The sequence below is a fragment of the Girardinichthys multiradiatus genome, chromosome 4 (assembly GCF_021462225.1).
Source record: "Girardinichthys multiradiatus isolate DD_20200921_A chromosome 4, DD_fGirMul_XY1, whole genome shotgun sequence".
NCBI lineage: Eukaryota > Metazoa > Chordata > Actinopteri > Cyprinodontiformes > Goodeidae > Girardinichthys > Girardinichthys multiradiatus.
The window spans coordinates 48,159,607-48,179,785 of NC_061797.1; the positions used below are offsets into that span (position 1 = coordinate 48,159,607).

General features: G+C 45.1%; 1 protein-coding gene across 1 annotated transcript; it reads right to left on the minus strand.

Moving 5' to 3' along the window:
• Positions 1 to 4,148: 4,148 nt before the first annotated feature.
• On the minus strand, positions 4,149 to 19,543 carry LOC124867279 (calcium and integrin-binding family member 2-like). The gene is made up of 6 exons (XM_047363649.1): positions 19,277 to 19,543; positions 19,029 to 19,063; positions 17,509 to 17,620; positions 17,243 to 17,390; positions 8,791 to 8,986; positions 4,149 to 4,728 (listed from the first exon to the last, which is right to left on the minus strand). The coding sequence occupies exons 1-6, from the start codon at positions 19,325 to 19,327 to the stop codon at positions 4,707 to 4,709; spliced, it is 564 nt and encodes a 187-aa protein (XP_047219605.1). The 5' UTR covers positions 19,328 to 19,543; the 3' UTR covers positions 4,149 to 4,706.
• Between the last annotated feature and the right edge of the window lie 636 nt (positions 19,544 to 20,179).

Consider the following 20,179-nt stretch of genomic DNA (forward strand, 5'->3'; position numbering starts at 1 on the left):
CAGTCTTAACCTTCTGAGTTTAGCTGTGAACCAGGGTTTGTCGTTATTGTAACTCACCCTGGTGCATGATGGTACACAGCTGTCCTCACAGAAGCTGATGTAGGAAGTCACAGCCTCTGTGTACTCGTCCAGACTGTTGGTAGTAGTCCTGAACACATCCCAGTCTGTACAGCCTAAACACGCCTGGAGATTCTCCACAGCCTCACTGCTCCACTTCCTTGTCGTCCTCACAACAGAGCTTTAGTTTCTGCCTGTATGCAGGAATCAGGTGGACCATGATGTGGTCGGATTGACCCAGTGCAGCACGTGGGACGGCGTGATAAGCGTCTGTGATGGTGGTGTAACAGTGATCCAGAATGTTGTCCTCTCTGGTCGGACATTTATCTATCTATCTATCTATCTATCTATCTATCTATCTATCTATCTATCTATCTATCTATCTATCTATCTATCTATCTATCTATCTATCTATCTATCTATCTATCTATCTATCTATCTATCTATCTATCTATCTATCTATCTATCTATCTATCTATCTATCTATCTATCTATCTATCTATCTATCTATCTATCTATCTATCTGGAGTTCTTTTTCTATGGACTATAAACTTTTCATCTGTCCCAGACAGTGTTTACATCCCACAAAAAGCCTGTGCATCAGAGCTATTGAGATCCCCCCTCACACACACACACACACACACACACACACACACACAAACACACACACACACACACACACACTCTCTTGTTTTGCTATATGTAGTGAGGACCATCTGTTGACTCCTATTGACTTCCATTGATTTTCAGTCATTTTCAACCCTTTCTATGCCCTAACCCTGACAATAACCCTAAACCTAACCATTACCAGTGCATGCCTAACCCTAACCTGAACCTAAACTAAATTCACACCTTATTCCTAAACCTAACTGTTAGCAAAATAGGTCGTGAGGACCAGCAAAATGTCCTCACTTTGGTACAAATGGTCCTCAATTTGATGGTGAAATCGGGAAAATGGTTCTCACTGTGATGCCAAGACAGGAACACACACACACACACCTCCTCCCCTCACCATCCTAAACAACACTGTATATGCTGTGGATCCTTCCAGTTCCTATGAGATTCCCTTTCTCAGGACCTGAGATGGTCCTCACGCAAAAGTCAGGGAAAGACAGGAAGGTGAAACCCCCCTTAGCCTGAAACACTTATATCACTGATGTTATGTAGAACATGCAATAATCACTAGGCACAAATACAAAATCCCTGAATTTGATGTTTATTGTTGGCTTAAAGAACACAAAACTTTCTTTGTGGAATGCTGTTTGCTGTTTACAAACTTTACCGGACCCAACCCGAGGAACAGACTTAACATTCAGATCAAGATGGCAACATATCCTGTAGGTTTTTTGACACTATTTATTGAAAAAGTCTGTATTTCTGACTGGGGAGCCAGGCTGCCACTTTCTGCCTGTTTTCTACCTAGTTTTAGGCCAGAAGGAAACCAGCTGAAGGTTAGGGATTGATAAACATTAATTAAAGAGTTGATTTTTTGCACTTTATTAGTAAAAACCTCTTTTGCTTGATACATATTAGCCTGACAACTACATATTGTACACAGAAATAAAAAAACATGAATTAAGAACGGTGTTTAAGATTCTTAAAGCAGCTAGGGGTTTATGTTAGAAACTGTCACAGTCCTAATATAAGATTGTTATTAAAAGTACAGTTTAGCTGGTGACCTGTGACTTGTGTTACCCAAACGTTAGTAGTTAACTTCCATATAAAGTAAAATCCATAAAATGTAAAAGAGCTCAAGTACAGGTGTATTAGAGTTATTAAGTTCGAAGATCTTGGAACATTTCTTCCAAAAGAAAAACAGCAGAGGAAGAAATTTAAATCTGTTCTGCTTTTAATAAATGATCAGTCAAATATTTAGTAGATGTTAAAACCCACCTCTTTCCTTCTCTTGGTTACCCTTATTTCTCTGCTGCTTCTCTGAGTTCTGCCTTCATCTAAGAAGATACTTTTGTGGCTCTTTTATTGAGAAACGATTTGAAAGTTGATGCAGATGTCCAAAAAAACACTACATATGTGGGTTTCCCAAAATAAATTTGTAGGCTTTTAAAACTAACTTGTTAGTTTTAGTAATGTAAGGAAAGACATTTGTATTTTTATTCACAGGTTACGTTGCAATAAGTGGTCAGGATCTGGCTGTAAGTAGATCTTTGGTTGCAAAAAACATGTGGCGTTATCATCTCTAAAGGGTGCTTGTCTAAAACCAGAAATTAAAATATAAAAAATGTTCAGTTTTACCCTATTCTGAGTCCTGACTGCAGATAGAAGTTCATAGATCGTGACCATCCACATTTAACTCCTCAGAATAAGTTCAGGATGTGGCAGACTCATTAGATGCATCTCACCTACTAAACCTCGAGACATACATTGTCCCAGATCTAGACAAGCGTTTCCTATTTGTTCAAAACCAGGTTTCTTTGTTGAAAGTACTGAAATAATTCCTGGGCTACTGTTTACTACAGAAGAAGATCCACTGTTTTCCCATCATAAACATCCTGAGCTTTTATGGCTCCAGAGGAGATGGGTGGAGGTCGTATTTCACATGATGACAACCAAACATCTGTTGTTTTGAAGTCTATGCTTGCTCACACCTATATGTCCTACCTTAAACTATTGATGAGGTCCTGACAGATGGAGGTCATAAATCAATATTGGCTTAACATCAACTTTTATAACACCATTAAACACTTTGATCCTATGATCTTCTGACCGGTGGAAGCCATACACTTTTATGACTGTAATAAAGCCATCAATCTTCTGAAAGGGGTCATAAACCACAATTTGACACATCATGTCTTTTTGCTTCTCTAAGATGCTCTCAGGGACTTTCTGAGGCAGCTTGTCCTCATCTTCCTCTAGGAACACAGCAAATGAAGGTGGGCCGCTAAAATAAACATTAACATATCAACAAATGAAGATAAAATGAAATTGGCTTAATTCCATTACCTCAAGAGGGAATATTTGTATCTTATTCAGAATCTAAAACACAACATATAACATGGTATGAAAGGAACCAGTGACTTCTGCAGGTAACAACCAACTAAAACCAGTTTTATAGTGGATTTAAAGCCTGGCATGTATACAGATAATGAAGATGCTCTGAATTTAAGGAGTGTGCGTGTTCCTCATGATGTTCCCTCTGACAGAAACTTCAGCGTTCTGGGCAAAGACTATTAGCGCCCCCCAGAGGTCCGCTGAGTGAATATCCAACGGTACCATGAGATTTGGACCTGCTACTATTTGGGTCACTGGAGTCAGGTTTGTGTAGCATTAATTTCATCTAAATTACAGTGGTGCTTTGGTGTGAGACACCAACCAGGCATAACATTATGACCACCAAGAGGTGAAGTAACAGTGAACTTTCCTATCAGTTGTGCTACTGGCAGTGGGTGGGATTCATCAGGCAGAAAGTGAACACTTTGTCCTCAGACCTGATGTTGCAGAAGGAGGAGAATTATGCAGCATGAGGATCTGAGTGAGTGTGACAAAAGGACCAAACTGTGATCGTTGGGTAACTGGGTCCGAACATCCGCAGAACAGCACCTGTGCAAAGGGATCCAAGGAAGAGCAGTGATAAACAATCCAACCAAGTATCTGAGAGGTGTACTGATCCACCAAGTCCAGTTCATCAAGGATCTGCCTCACAACTGGTGGAGTCCTTCTCTCAGCCCAGAGAGCTCTGAGTCAGAGCCGCTTGCTCCTGGTTTTTATGTTCAGCCCCTGAAAGTGTGACGTGTGGTTAGAGAGTGCCCCCCGGTGGGGATGGTGCTGCACTTGGAGCTGTGCTCCTGCAGCAGCAGAAGGAACTCGCTGTCGTCAGCACAGTTGGCTAATCAGGATGAATGCTCTGCAGACCTGAGAACAGCAGCAGCAGCCTCATCCTCTCCACACTAACCTGCTTCTACAAGCTGTTTGTAGATGTTTGCAGAAACTGAAATTGATCCATCGATTAGCTTCTGATTTCTGGTCTTTTAGTTACAGACTCGCTGCTCCTGGTCCACCATCCCTATGGAGTTTGTTGTTGGAACCAGAATGAACATACCAGGAATCCGTTAAATGAAAAAACGGACACAATGGAACAAAGCAAACCTTTTATTTGCCTCTAGTCAGAAAACTCAGAGTTGAACCAGTGGAAGGTGTTTGATCAGGTTACCTGTGGGCAGGAGAAAGTGAGTGAAAGCCAGACTGACAGAGAGCCCTTCCATTAACTGAGCTACAGTTTACAGTGATTGTCAGTGTGCACCAGAACGCTTCACTAAAACACATGTACAAACTCAGCATCTGTGGAAGCTATTTACAACATGCACGTCAGGAAGAATGATTGCATAGCTGCTCACTGTTTGCCCTTTAAACGTGTGCTTTTAGACCAGAGTCCCATCTGCGGCACCAACAGACTGCGAAGCCCTGAAGACACAGTCATGCAGCACTGGGCTCCTGCTGGGTCTCTACTGAACACAGGAGTCCAGTCCAGAGCTCTGCAGCTGGGTGCAGAAACAACATCAATACAAAGTGATCCAGAAGATCCAGAACCATCACGCTTCCTGATCAGAGGCTGGTTCCACAGACTCTCAGTGGAGACCGGAACAGGTCCGGGTGAGACATCTGTCCTCTACAGGTTCTCTGTTGGAGGCGTCTCATATTCGTATGTGGAAGTTACTGCAAAAACAAACAAAGATGCAGATGTTTTCTTCACATCATTAATTACTAAATACAGAACAATCAGTGTTGGTTGTTTAGCCTCCTCCCACCAGGGGCAGCAGTGTCCACTGCTCTACATCATTCCATCCGTATTTTCTTTGGTTCATCTGTCTGTATCGTTAAAGCCTGATTCTACCTGATGATCTTCAGCTCAGCAGAGGTTCTCCAGGTACTTGGATCTCCACTCTGCATTTTAAAGTCATGACAGAATTATTGTGATAACAATTCTGTTTTTCAATATTAATCTTGATCATGACACCTGGGAACAAAAGGTTTTGTATCTATGTGAGATATTTCTGGCCAAATTAAATTAAAATGAACAATTACATTAGAAATGTATTTGAAATAAATTAGAATCGAGCATAAAATGACACTGACAATCTGAGAAAGTTAAAATAAACACCACAATTCAATAAAAAAAATCATTAAATTAAAATTAGATGTTAAAACAGTCAATTCAATAATAAATGACAAAATTGTAATTCAATTAAATGAAATTGAAATAAAAGTCAGTTGGATCTAAAACAAAATAAAATAAAGTTGGCAAATCAAAATAATAAAAATTAAAACAACTGTTATAATTTCAACAAAATAAATAATAGTTTATTTATTATTTAACCATTTTCCAATGGTTAAGGTCAATCTGACAGAGAGAGGTATCCCAATCGTTGTGGTTTTTAGTATAACAATGACCATCAGTCGGCTCTAGATGGACAAACTGTCTACTTTTAAGGCTAGGCTTAAAACTTTCCTTTTTGATAAAGCTTATAGTTAGAGCGGCTTAGTTTATCCTGAGCTATCTCTGTAGTTATGCTGCTATTGGCTTAGGCTGCTGGAGGACATAATGACCACTTTCACCCTCTTCGCTACATTCTCATACTACTCTCTAATTCTGCATTATTTACTGCTATTTCAGCTTTTAACTTTATGTTCTCTCTTTTCTCTTCCTAGAAGCTACACCTGGCCTGACTCTGTGTCTACCTGTGACAACTTTCTGGAGAGGGGAATCGTCCGAGCTTCTGCTGGCAACAACTTAATGCTCACCCTCTACAGATGATCCACATAGCCCTGTGTTTTAGTGTTTAACCCTTTGTCTCTCCTAGACATGGCGATTGACTGAGCTTCTACTGTGACTAACTCTATGTGCTCTCTTTCAGACTCTAACCTTGAAAACTGACTCAGAGTTTATCTGTTCTTTCTTTCTAGATGAAACGACTAAAGGAGCTACATCCATTAACATTTACTTTTCCTTCCCATAGAAAGTACTTCTGGATCAGTGCTTCTTTGTTCTCTTTGTGTCTCTGCTCTGTTCTCTCAAACCCCCAGTCGGTCGTGGCAGATGGCTGCTCACACTGAGCCTGGTTCTGGTTCTGCTGGAGGTTTCTTCCAGTTAAAAGGGAGTTTTTCCTCTCCACTGTCGCTACATGCATGCTCAGTATGAGGGATTGCTGCAAAGTCAACGCCAGTAGAGACTGTCCACTGTCTCTACATGCTCATCCAGGAGGAGTGAATGCTGCAAGTCACTGACTGCATGCAATCTGCTGGGTTTCCTTAGATAGAAAAACTTTTTATCCAATTTGAATAAATTACTGAATCTGACTGAACTGTTCAATGGTTAGGATTAATTGGAATGTATGAACCTGACTGTTGTGAAGAACCTTGAGACAACATGTGTTGTGAATTGGCGCAATGTAAACAAACTGAACTGAAACTGAATTGAATTCAGTAACTTTCAGTTTGATGTAAAATAAAAGTCCCAAAATTAAAAGCACGGAAAACGTGATAATTACACCACATCAGTTCATGCAGGACCAATCAGAGTGGAGAGAATGTTCTCATTCTCCGCCTCCATGTTTGAGCACTTTGGGATTTTTACCTCTGAAAGGTGCTGCTGTAATTAAATATACCTACTTAACATTTCATTAAGATGCTTTTAAATAATAATTATCTGTATCATGTTCTCGTACTCGTCGTCTTCCGCTTTTCCGGGACCGGGTCGCGGGGGCAGCAGACTCAGCAGAGACGCCCAGACGTCCCTCTTTCCAGACACCTCCTCCAGCTCCTCCAGGGGGAGCCCAAGGCGTTCCCAGGCCAGCCGAGAGACATAGTCCCTCCAGCGTGTCCTGGGGAGTCCCCTGGGCCTCCTCCCGGTGGGACGTGCCTGGAACACCTCTCGAGGAAGGCGTCCAGGAGACATCTGGTATAGATGCCCGAACCACCTCAACTGGCTCTTCTCGATGTGGAGGAGCAGCGGCTCTACTCCGAGCCCCTCCCGGATGGCCGAGCTACTCACCCTATCTCTAAGGGAGTGCCCGGCCACCCTACAGAGGAAGCTCATTTCAGCCGCTTGTATCCGGGATCTCGTTCTTTCGGTCATGAACTAAAGTTCATGGCCATAGGTGAGGGTAGGAACGTAGACCGACCGGTAAATCGAGAGCTTTGCTTTTCGGCTCAGCTCTCTCTTCACCACAACGGACCGGCACAGTGCCCCCATTACTGTGGCAGCTGCACCGATCCGTCTGTTGATCTCCCGCTCCATTCTTCCCTCACTCGTGAACAAGACCCCGAGATACTTAAACTCCTCCACTTGAGGCAGGAACTCCCCTCCAACCTGAAGAGGACAAGCCACCCTTTTCCGGTCAAGAACCATGGCCTCGGACTCGGAGGAGCTGATCCTCATCCAGCTGCTTCACACTCGGCTGCGAACCGCCACAGCGCAGGTTGTAGGTCTTGGCTAGAGGGGGCCAGCAGGACCACGTCATCTGCAAAAAGAAGAGACGAAATCCACTGGTCCCCAAACCAGACCCCCTCCGGCCCTTGGCTACGCTTAGAAATCCTGTCCATAAAAGTTATGAACAGGACCGGTGACAAAGGGCAGCCCTGCCAGAGTCCAACATGCACCGGGAACAGGTCCGACTTAGTGAGGGCAATGCGGACCAGACTCCTGCTCCGCTCGTACAGGGACCGGATGGCCCCTAATAAAGGGCCCCCGATTCCATACTCCTGGAGCACCCCCCACAGGGCATCACGAGGGACACAGTCGAATGCCTTCTCCAGGTCCACATCATGTTACTTGTGTTAAATTGTTTTTTCTTAGTTGTTTTTTCAGGTATATTTCAGTTTATTGGTGCCGTTTAGTTGGTGCTGCTGTAAGCCTGAATTCCCTCCATTGGGAGAGGATAAAGGAAACTTCTTGATTAAAGTGAGGTGCATCGTGTTCCTTCAACATCTTCAGCAGCTGTGGCAGCTGCAGGGTGAAAACATGTGACATCATTCTGTCTGACAGGAACGTCAGTGACTCAGCAGGTCACCCTCCAGCAGCTCCCGCAGTAATGTGACCTCCCCTGAAACACCAGGCCTCTTGTCATTGTTCATCAGACTGGGTTTCCATGGTAACAGGATCCCCAGAGCCTCGTCTCCAGCAACAGTATATAGGAGGGGTGGTCCGGTGAGATAGGCAGATTTGTTCCTGAGATCAGTGAGCGTATGAATCCCACCCCCACCTTCCTCAGTTCAGGCGGAGGAGTGGAGCCATGATGAATGGTCAGCAGTAAAACGTTTTATCTCTGCAGCTTCATGCAGAACAGCAGCGTGTGGTCCAGAGTCTTCCTGGGGTTTACAGCTCTGATCTGATTGTTCTGGGCCTCTGCTGGCACCTCTCCGCATCCCTCACAGTTAAAAGCTCATTATTGATCTGATGATGGTGCTCTGTGGAGCCTCTAACCTCGGCCTCCCTCTGAGAACAGCTCAGCCCATCTTTAAAAGATCATTCTGCCGATTTATTCCTATTAATGAGGCTGTTTTCTCCCCACACCCACTGGAGACACATTCACCGGTGTGTCAGATAGATTCAGAAAGGAAACGTCTTTATTCCTCATAAACATCTGAGCAATATATTAATATAAACCTGAGTTTCTTTGATTCATACTGTCTGACTTCTCCATACCACCTTAAATGTCTCCTAGTGTGTGGTGTATTATTGACAGCAACATGTTTAAATGGTGAAAACAGGAACATTACCTCAAAAAATCAGGAGCTTTGGAAATCATGTTCTCAAAGTCAGCGAAGGACAGCTTGTTGTCTGCGTCCAGGTCGGCCTCCTCGATGGCTTTATCGCACACCAGAGTTAACTCCTCTGGAGTCAGCTCCCCTTTGGTCAGCTTGTTTAGGGTCTTCCTCAGGTCCTCCTTACAGATAAAGTTGTCCCTGTTATAGTCTGGACCAGAAAGACACAAACAGATAGCTGCTGAACTCAGCTTCTTCCTCTTTTATTGGTTCCTAATTTCATTTCTTTTATTACAATGCAGCTAATTATTATTTTGGACTAATTTTGTAGCAGAAGATAAAGAATAGATCATTCGGAGTCTTTTCGTTCACATAAACAGTTTAGCTTTTCTTTCATTGTTAGAAATGTTAATTTGTTTTGAAAACTTAAAAAACTGCTAAATGTAAGATTAGTCAGCGTAAGCAGCACTTTCTGTAGTTTGTAAAAACGGAAATGAATCATAGTTCAATAGTTTATAATGTTTTTATGTGGTGCATATCGTATAGCATGTCTAGAACCTCGATATAGTCTGAATCCTCTGATTAATTGTAGTTATTTGTTTCAACCTTTATCCAGAGCAACATAAAGCACCCTAATGGTCTAGCACTTCATGACCCGGGACAAAATCCCAGTAAAGCCAATCCAGCAGTCCAACGTTGGTGCAAAATAGTGTTGTTAGAGGTTTTAGACTGTTGGAGATGTTCTCTGAAGGTGCTCTGTCTCTACTTAGTTCCACCATGGTAGACCCTCTAGTAACAACAGTCTGGACTTAGACCGCCTTGTAGGTATGGCAGAAACAGACAACGTTCATACGAGGGACACAGTGATCCAAAAGGAGCATCAGCATATATAAATAAGTTTAAGTGATCCAGAAGTCTCTCTGAAGGATGTGCCAAGAACTTTGATTGGACTCAGGAAGTTAAGGGGAGCCAGAAGAGGAACACGAGGAACAGCAGAAAGCCCAAACCAGATCAGGACCCCGAGTAAAGCTCCACTGTACTGCTGGAAGATCTGCAGCACGATCTAAATAGCTACAGGTCCTTCTCAAAATATTACCATATTGTGATAAAGTTAATTATTTTCCATAATGTAATTATGAAAATTTAACATTCATATATTTTAGATTCATTGCACACTAACTGAAATATTTCATGTCTTTTATTGTCTTAATACGGATGATTTTGGCATACAGCTCATGAAAACCCAAAATTCCTATCTCACAAAATTAGCATATTTCATCCGACCAATAAAAGAAAAGTGTTTTTAATACAAAAAACGTCAACCTTCAAATAATCATGTACAGTTATGCACTCAATACTTGGTCGGGAATCCTTTTGCAGAAATGACTGCTTCAATGCGGCGTGGCATGGAGGCAATCAGCCTGTGGCACTGCTGAGGTCTTATGGAGGCCCAGGATGCTTCGATAGCGTCCTTTAGCTCATCCAGAGTGTTGGGTCTTGAGTCTCTCAACGTTCTCTTCACAATATCCCACAGATTCTCTATGGGGTTCAGGTCAGGAGAGTTGGCAGGCCAATTGAGCACAGTGATACCATGGTCAGTAAACCATTTACCAGTGGTTTTGGCACTGTGAGCAGGTGCCAGGTCGTGCTGAAAAATGAAATCTTCATCTCCATAAAGCTTTTCAGCAGATGGAAGCATGAAGTGCTCCAAAATCTCCTGATAGCTAGCTGCATTGACCCTGCCCTTGATAAAACACAGTGGACCAACACCAGCAGCTGACACGGCACCCCAGACCATCACTGACTGTGGGTACTTGACACTGGACTTCTGGCATTTTGGCGTTTCCTTCTCCCCAGTCTTCCTCCAGACTCTGGCACCTTGATTTCCGAATGACATGCAGAATTTGCTTTCATCCGAAAAAAGTACTTTGGACCACTGAGCAACAGTCCAGTGCTGCTTCTCTGTAGCCCAGGTCAGGCGCTTCTGCCGCTGTTTCTGGTTCAAAAGTGGCTTGACCTGGGGAATGCGGCACCTGTAGCCCATTTCCTGCACACGCCTGTGCACGGTGGCTCTGGATGTTTCTACTCCAGACTCAGTCCACTGCTTCCGCAGGTCCCCCAAGGTCTGGAATCAGCCCTTCTCCACAATCTTCCTCAGGGTCCGGTCACCTCTTCTCGTTGTGCAGCGTTTTCTGCCACACTTTTTCCTTCCCACAGACTTCCCACTGAGGTGCCTTGATACAGCACTCTGGGAACAGCCTATTCGTTCAGAAATTTCTTTCTGTGTCTTACCCTCTTGCTTGAGGGTGTCAATAGTGGCCTTCTGGACAGCAGTCAGGTCGGCAGTCTTACCCATGATTGGGGTTTTGAGTGATGAACCAGGCTGGGAGTTTTAAAGGCCTCAGGAATCTTTTGCAGGTGTTTAGAGTTAACTCGTTGATTCAGATGATTAGGTTCATAGCTCGTTTAGAGACCCTTTTAATGATATGCTAATTTTGTGAGATAGGAATTTTGGGTTTTCATGAGCTGTATGTCACAATCATCCGTATTAAGACAATAAAAGACCTGAAATATTTCAGTTAGTGTGCAATGAATCTAAAATATATGAATGTTAAATTTTCATCATGACATTATGGAAAATAATGAACTTTATCACAATATGCTAATATTTTGAGAAGGACCTGTATATCCTGTTAGAGGTCAAAAAGAGTTAGATCTGACCCTATTTTACGAATAAAGGATAGAGACAGGAGAGATGGACGCATGGTGGTCAGAAAAGGAGAACTCGCCATCAAGCATCCAGGTTTCTCTGGATTGGGTGTCATGGGGTGGTGTGGATGAAAGGATTAATAGATCCACTTGAAGAAGTTTAACTAAATCTTTTTTTATCTGTGCAACTTAGAAAAGCTGAGATTTAATCAGTGACAGTCTAGTCATAAAATGAGGTAATAATCAGAATCAGCTTTATTGCCAAGTTTGTACATACATACAAACAAGGAATTTGACTCCGGTACACTTTGCTCTCTGGTTTTTGTTTTTGCATTAAAGAATATAGATATACAGTACAGACCAAAAGTTTGGACACACCTTCTCATTCAAAGAGTTTTCTTTATTTTCATGACTATGAATATTGTAGCTCGTACAGGGACCGGATGGCCCCTAATAAAGGGCCCCCGATTCCATACTCCTGGAGCACCCCCCACAGGGCATCACGAGGGACACAGTCGAATGCCTTCTCCAGGTCCACAAAACACATGTGAACCGGTTGGGCAAACTCCCATGAACCCTCGAGCACCCTGTAGAGGGTATAGAGCTGGTCCAGTGTTCCACGGCTGGGACGAAAACCACACTGCTCCTCCTGAAGCCGAGGTTCGACTATCGGTCGGACTCTCCTCTCCAATACCCTGGCGTAGGCCTTACCAGGGAGGCTGAGGAGTGTGATCCCCCTGTAGTTGGAACACACCCTCCGGTCCCCCTTCTTGTAAAGGGGGACCACCACCCCAGTCTGCCAGTCCAGAGGCACTGTCCCCGACCGCCACGCAATGTTGAAGAGGCGTGTCAACCATGACAGCCCTACAACATCCAGACACTTGAGGTACTCAGGGCGGATCTCATCCACCCCCGAAGCCTTGCCACCGCGGAGCTTTTTAACCACCTCGGTGACTTCAGCCTGGGTGATGAAAGAGTCCAACCCCGAGTCCCCAGCCTCTGTTTCCACCACGGAATGCGTGATGGCAGGATTGAGGAGATCCTCGAAGTACTCCTTCCACCGCCCGATAATGTCCTCAGTCGAGGTCAGCAGTCTCCCGCCCCCACTATAAACAGTGTTGGCAAAGCACTGCTTCCCCCTCCTGAGGCGCCGGACGGTTTGCCAGAATCGCTTCGAGGCCAACCGGTAGTCCTTCTCCATGGCCTCACCGAACTCTTCCCAGGCCCGAGTTTTTGCCTCTGCCACAGCCCGGCAGGAGGTCGATGATCGACTTTGTTGTCGTATCATCAGACCTTCGGCCGCATGTTTTGGACACTCGGGTGAAGAGAGGGGCTGAGCTGTCCACTGATCATCACCTGGTGGTGAGTTGGATCCGCTGGAGGAGGAGATAGCCAGACAGACTCGGCAGGCCCAAGCACATAGTGAGGGTCTGCTGGGAACGCCTGGCGGAGCCCTCGGCCAGGGATGTATTCAACTCCCACCTCCGGGAGAGCTTTGACCAGATTCCGGGGGATGTTGGAGACATAGAGTCCGAGTGGACCATGTTCTCTGCATCTATTGTCAATGCTGCTGCCCATAGCTGCGGCCGTAAGGTCTGCGGTGCCTGTCGTGGCGGCAATCCCAGAACCCGGTGGTGGACACCGGCAGTAAGGGATGCTGTTAAGCTGAAGAAGGAGTCCTATCGGCTGTGGTTGGCTTGTGGGACTCCTGAGGTGGCTGACGGGTACCGTGAGGCCAAGCGTGCTGCGTGGGCGTCTCTGCTGAGTCTGCTGCCCCCGCGACCCGGTCCTGGATAAGCGGAAGACGATGAACGAACGAATATTGTAGCTTCACACTGAAGGCATCAAAACTATGAATTAACACATGTGGAATTATATACTGAACAAAAAAGTGTGAAACAACTGAAAATATGTCTTATATTCTAGGTTCTTCAAAGTAGCCACCTTTTGCTTTGATTACTGCTCCACACACTCTTGGTATTCTGTTGATGAGCTTCAAGAGGTAGTCACCTGAAATGGTTTTCCAACAGTCTTGAAGGAGTTCCCAGAGATGCTTGGCACTTGTTGGCCCTTTTGCCTTCACTCTGCGGTCCAGCTCAACCCAAACCATCTTGATTGGGTTCAGGTCCGGTGACTGTGGAGGCCAGGTCATCTGGCCCAGCACCCCATCACTCTCCTTCTTGGTCAAATAGCCCTTACACAACCTGGAGGCGAGATTGGGGTCATTGTCCTGTTGAAAAATAAATGATGGTCCAACTAAACGCAAACCAGATGGAATAGCATGCTGCTGCAAGATGCTGTGGTAGACATGCTGGTTCAGTATGCCTTCAATTTTGAATAAATCCCCAACAGTGTCACCAGCAAAGCACCATCACACCTCCTCCTCCATGCTTCACGGTGGGAACCAGGCACGTAGAGTCCATCCGTTCACCTCTTCTGCGTCGCACAAAGACACGGTGGTTGGAACCAAAGATCTCAAACTTGGACTCATCAGACCAAAGCACAGATTTCCACTGGTCTAATGTCCATTCCTTGTGTTCTTTAGCCCAAACAAGTCTCTTCTGCTTGTTGCCTGTCCTCAGCAGTGGTTTCCTAGCAGCTATTTTACCATGAAGGCCTGATTCACACAGTCTCCTCTTAACAGTTGTTCTAGAGATGTGTCTGCTGCTAGAACTCTGTGTGGCATTGACCTGTTTTCTAATCTGAGCTGCTGTTAACCTGCGATTTCTGAGGCTGGTGACTCGGATGAACTTATCGTCCACAGCAGAGGTGACTCTTGGTCTTCCTTTCCTGGGGCGGTCCTCATGTGAGCCAGTTTCTTTGTAGCGCTTGATGGTTTTTGCGACTGTACTTGGGGACACTTTCTAAGTTTTCCCAATTGTTCGGACTGACTGACCTTCATTTCTTAAAGTAATGATGGCCACTCATTTTTCTTTACTTAGCTGCTTTTTTCTTGCCATAATACAAATTCTAACAGTCTATTCAGTAGGACTATCAGCTGTGTACTGTATCCACCTTGTGCACAACACAACTGATGGTCCCAATCCCATGTATAAAGCTTGAAATCCCACTTATTAAACCTGACAGGGCACACCTGTGAAGTGAAAACCATTTCAGGTGACTACCTCTTGAAGCAGTCATTTCTATAGAGGGAGAAGAGGAGTGGGGATAGAACACACCCCTGGGGGGCACCAGTACTTATTGATCTGGTTCGGGAGAAGATGCTCCCCAGTCTCACCTGCTGCTGTCGGTCCATCAGGAAGCTGTTGATCCACTGACAGGTGGAGGCTGGGACGTTGATCTGGGTGAGCTTCTGGTGGAGGATGTCTGGTATGATGATGTTGAAGGCCGAGCTGAAGTCTATAAACAGGATCCTGGCGTACGTCCCTGGACGGTCGAGGTGTTGCAGAATGAAGTGTAGACCTAAGTTAACAGCATCATCTGCTGGCCTGTTTGCTCAGTAAGCAAACTGCAGGGGTCCAGCAGGCGGCCTGTGATGTCTTTCAGGTGCTTCAACACCAGCCGCTCAAAGGATTTCATGACCACATACGTCAGGGCTACAGGCCTGTAGTCATTTAATCCTAGGATGGTGGGCTTCTTGGGCACTGGGATGATGATGGATCGTTTGAGGCAGGAGGGGACCTCACACGTCTCCAGTGACTTGTGTAAGATCCGGGTGAAGATTGGGGCGAGTTGATTTGCACAGGCTTTCAGGCATGATGGGGAGACGTTATCAGGTCATCCAGCTTTCTTTGTTTTCATGCGCTGAAAGAGCCTATTTACATCTTCCTCGGAGATCTTTAGTGCAGGCAGAGGATCTGAAGGTAGGGGGTTGGTACCTTTGTGGGAAGAACTTGTTCCTGAATGGGATGAGGAGGAGATGATTTGAGGTGTGAACGGCTTCCTGTCATGTCTGCAGTAGAAGACATTCAGACGGTTGGCCAGGAGACGACTCTGTTCAGGATGGGTGGGGAGGCTCCTATAGGCAGTCAGGTTTCTCAGACCGGTCCATACAGCTGAAGCATCACCAGTAGAAAGGTTGTTCTTCAGCTTCTCACTGTAGCTTCTCTTGGCTGCTTGGATCTCCTTTGTAAGTCTGTTCCTGGCCCGCCTGTACCGCGCCCAATCTCCACTGCTTGGAGCTTCTTCCTTTTCCTTGCGCAGATTCTTGAGGTGTGGAGTAAACCATGGCTTATTGTTCCCAAAGGTGCAGAAGGTCTTGGTCTGCACACACATGTCCTCACAGAAACTGATGTATGATGTCACCACATCAGTGAGTTGGTTTAAGTCAGTGGCTGAGGTTTCAAAAACAGTCCAGTCTGTGCATTCAAAGCAGGCCTGTAGCGTCTGCTTTGATTCCTCAGTCCACTTCTTAACAGTGTGAACCTTGGGTTTGGAAGCTCTTAGTCTCTGTCTGTAGGTTGGGATGAGGTGGATTAGATAATGATCTGAAAAACCCAGAGCAGCCCTGGTAACAGCATGATATGAGTCCTTTAAAGCTGTGTAACAATGGTCCAGTGTGTTTTTATCTCTGGTGGGACACTTAATATGCTGTCTGTATTTGGGGAGTTCATGGGAGAGGTTTGCTCTGTTAAAATCTCCCAGTATTATGATGAAAGAGTCTGTGTATTTTTTCTCCAGGTCTGTAATCAGCTCAGCGAGATGTTTTTCAGCGGCAGAAATGCAGCCATGCGGTGGAAAATATGAGCCAATTATTATAAACGAGGAAAACTATCTCGGTGAATAAAATGGTTTACAGATTATGGAAAATGTCTCCAGATCAGGCTATATGTTTTTCCCAGCACTTTTATGTCTCTGCACCAACCTTCATTTATATAAAAGCAGATTCCGCCTCCTCGCTTCTTCCCCGATAGCTCTGCGCTGTGATCGGCTCTGAACAGCTGGAAGTCCGGCATCAGCAGTGCGCGGTCCGGGATGTTTTCACTCAGCCATGTCTCGGTGAAGCAGAGAACCGCTGATCCACAGAGGTCCGTGTTTTTACCGAAGAGGAGAAGCAGCTCGTCCATCTTGTTGCTTAGAGAGCGGACATTTGCCAGATGGACTGAAGGCAGTGGTGTTCACAGTCCTCATTTGCTGAGTTTTACCAGCGCGCCAGCACGTTTCCCCCTCCGGCGCTTTCGGTGCAGTATCCCGTAGAGTGCCGCAGCTCCGCTTGCCAGATGCTCAGTGAAGCTCGGATCGATGAAAGATGGTGAAAAAATCCCAAGAGAGGACTCTCTGATGTTGAGAAGTTCCTCTCTTCTGAATGAGACCACAGAATTGTGGCCCGAGACCGCAGTACTGTGGCTCAAAAACATATAAACACACAAAATACACAAAGAAAAAGAGAGCGAAGCTCCGAGGCTGCCAACGTCGGCGCCATCTTGCTTTCATGTGTACAGAAGAGTATCATCTGCGTAACGGTATAATACAAAAAGCCCTGTGAGCAAGACACCTGGCACAAAGAGGTGCAGTACAAATGAGTGGAAAGTCAGAAGATCAGACTGATCTGGCTGAAGAAGGTTCTGTGAGAGTCTCATGATGATTTACCATCGAATTTTAATAGTTTTCCGCTTTTATTGTGTATTTCACAGGATTTGTTTAACACAACAAGTGCTACTGACACCATATGAGAACCCACCCAGCGTTTTAAATCTGGGCTGATAACATCTTCAACCTCTTAGAAGAAGCTTGTTTTCATCCTCAGATCAGTCCCTACCAGTTTGACCCGGTTTAGGTTTATAAAGCACAATCGTACCGTAGATTTTGAAGGCATAGATCGTCTTAAGCTCTCTTGGTGAGGTCTCACGGAGAGCAGAAAACATGTCGACAAAGTCGTTGAAGCTCATGTTCCCCTGTCCATCCTCAGAGAATGTCTCCACGATTCTGTCTTTGAACGGGTTCTCCTGTCATCACAAACACACACATCAGGTAAAGAGGAGGATTTCAGAGAGGAACATCTACTTGCTGGGGATTTGGCTCTGGATAACATATGGCCCTGTGAAGCTCCTGTTGACACTGTACCTTCAGCTCAGGCATGGTGACGATGAGTGGCAGAGGAACTCTGATGTCGGGGTTGTTGGTGTAGTCCAGTGGCACCAAATGTGGAGCCAGCTCACGATATCGTCCGTGCAGCCTGCAGATGAAAGAGGAGACAATATTTCTTTAAAACAGGGGACAGAATACCAAAGGCAAGCAGACCCCATCAGTCCATCCAAGTCCATCTATTCTGAGACTGCCCCAGCATGGCACCAGTACACTATGACAACTAGACATAAATTAGCAGAGCACTGTCACCTCTTCATGGGAAACAAAGTGAGACATCTCTCCTGTCCTCCTCGTCCTAATGTCCATTCTCCACGTCTGTAGATGTTCAGTGTCCCACGGCAGCTATGATGAAGATCCGATTTATTTCAGACCTTTTACGATTACTTTTTCTATGCTGTGATGATGTTTTATTTCTATTATTATTATTATTTTAACCACATGTGCTATTTTAATATTAATAATTGGTTTAATTACAGATATTTTTCAATGATAGAATAATTAAAGGCTGAATTTTCCTCCTTCACCTTCATGTCCTCCTCCTCCTGCCAGCTGTCTTTGTCTAATAAATCCACCATAAGTCCTTTTCACATGTCCAAACCATCTGCTGGGAACACCAGCCTGACCTCAGCCAACATACCTCAGACCTCACCACTGTCTCACTGCAGGAACCCTCACACACTGATGCCCTCATAGAGCACCACAGTTCCTGCTTCTGCAACCAATCATCTGTTTTCTGTAGATCCACAGAGAAACTCCTGCAGACCTTTCTGAACTTCTCCATCACCACTCTCAAAGCAAACTTTCCATGTGTGGAGATCTAAAGGGTTGAAATGATGAGAGGACATTCAGAGAAGCTCAGCAGCTCATTTATGAGATTTTACCGGATTTTCACTAAACTTTGTATCTTTGTTTTTCTGGTTTCTATTGTCTCTAAGAGGAAAGAGGCAGGACAGCACTTGAAGATGTTTCTTTCCAACATCTGCTCTTATCCACTTCAGAATAATACAGAGAACCAATTCTTCTCCAGAAGCTTCTTCACCTGTCCGAGGCCTAATCTATATGAGTGAGTACAACAGTAGCTGCAGGTGGAACTGATGGTCTGAGTTGATCTACAGAGAGAAGGGAAACTAAAAGTGTCTCATTGAATGGTACCCTGATGCTACCCCAGCTTCAGCAGATCTTCATGGTGTGGATTATCAGCTTTATCCTCCTGTAGCTCTACAAGTCTCTGCCTGCACACTTCTTTTCAGTCATCAGACGTTCTCACGTTTTCTCCATATTCTCTGACGTTCTAAATTCATCAAGTTCTTTCAGTTTGATCTTCAGAACTACTTTCTCTCCAGGGTTTCAGAGACCAGAAGAGGAACACTGGTTAGGTTGTCAAGCAGCATGTTTGATTTCTGGCTGAGAAGATGTTGCTGTGTCTCAAATAAGCAAACAGAGCCTGCAGCAGCTCCTCCACTGCCTCAGTGATGAAGGGGTCTGTGTGGACTCACCTCAGGATCTCCTTCCGGGTGAAGTAGGTGCAGTCCTGTAAACAAACAGATAAACAGGGTGAGTGCTCAGGGAGGATCTGGTTTCAGGGCATCAGTCTACAGGATCAGTATGTAGAGGGAGGCTGGAGATCAGCCAATCAGCAGCAGCTGCTCCCTGTTCTATTTTCTAGTTGTTCTTTGTTCTGATTTATGTTCCTTTAGTCTGCCACTTCACCTAACACCTCACAGAAACTAATAAGACCTGTTACCTGATATGCCTCGAGCTGCTCCTCGGTGAAGGTCGTCTGCTTGTTGCCCATCGTGCCCGGTGAATCCTCCCATCACAAAGCTGCATCCCACTGAAAGACTCCACCTCGGCCACCTCTGGGGTCGCTTTACGTCCAGGTGGATGTCTCACGCGGACGGGATGGACGGGATGGTCGGCATCTGCATCCAGCTCAGAGGATGATGCTTGTTCTGCTGGAGGCAGCGCAGAGGAAATTTCTGATCCTGGGGCTCACTGGAGGAGGAGGAGGAGGAGGAACAGGAGGAGGAGGGGTGAACTGCTCCGCTGCTTTCAAGTGCTGCCTGGAAAATCTGGCTTCCATAAGCAAGACAGACTGTGTTGAACAAAAACACAACAAAAATCCAATTTCCATCCATCCGTCTGTAACCATTTTTCTGTGCAGGGTAACACAGGACAATCAACCATGCACGCATACTCCTACCTAAGGGCAACTTAGAGTAACCAGTTAACCAAACAGTTTTTGGACAGTTGGAGGAAGCCAAAGTACTCGGAGAGAAAGCACTGATGCACAGAGAGAACATGCAAACTCCATGCAGGCTGGGATTCAAGCCCAGGACCTTCTTGCTGCAAGGCAGCAGTGCTACCAACTGTTCCACCGTGCAGCCAACTTCTATCATTTTTTAAATATTTTTTTTATTTATTTATTTTCAAAATCTTGTTTGTTTTACAGCAACATTTTCTTTGGGAAAATTCTTGAAGAAATCATTTAAATATTTACTGAACAGCTCATTGCTTGCCCCAGCCATGGGAGGAACAAAAATTATTGAACCACACAGAGAACTAAAGAGACTCCAAATCCCAGAATGCACAGTTTTAACCCATTTTCATGACAGCTCCCAAGAAGGAGTTACACAGCTGGAATCCT

Excerpts from the sequence above, each read along its gene's own strand:
- LOC124867279 (XM_047363649.1), bottom strand. The coding sequence starts at position 19,327 with ATGGGCAACAAGCAGACGACCTTCACCGAGGAGCAGCTCGAGGCATAT. Across the intron at positions 19,064-19,276 it reads AGCAGCTCGAGGCATATCAG|GACTGCACCTACTTCACCCG; the intron begins GTAACAGGTCTT and ends GTTTGTTTACAG. Across the intron at positions 17,391-17,508 it reads TCACCATGCCTGAGCTGAAG|GAGAACCCGTTCAAAGACAG; the intron begins GTACAGTGTCAA and ends TTGTGATGACAG.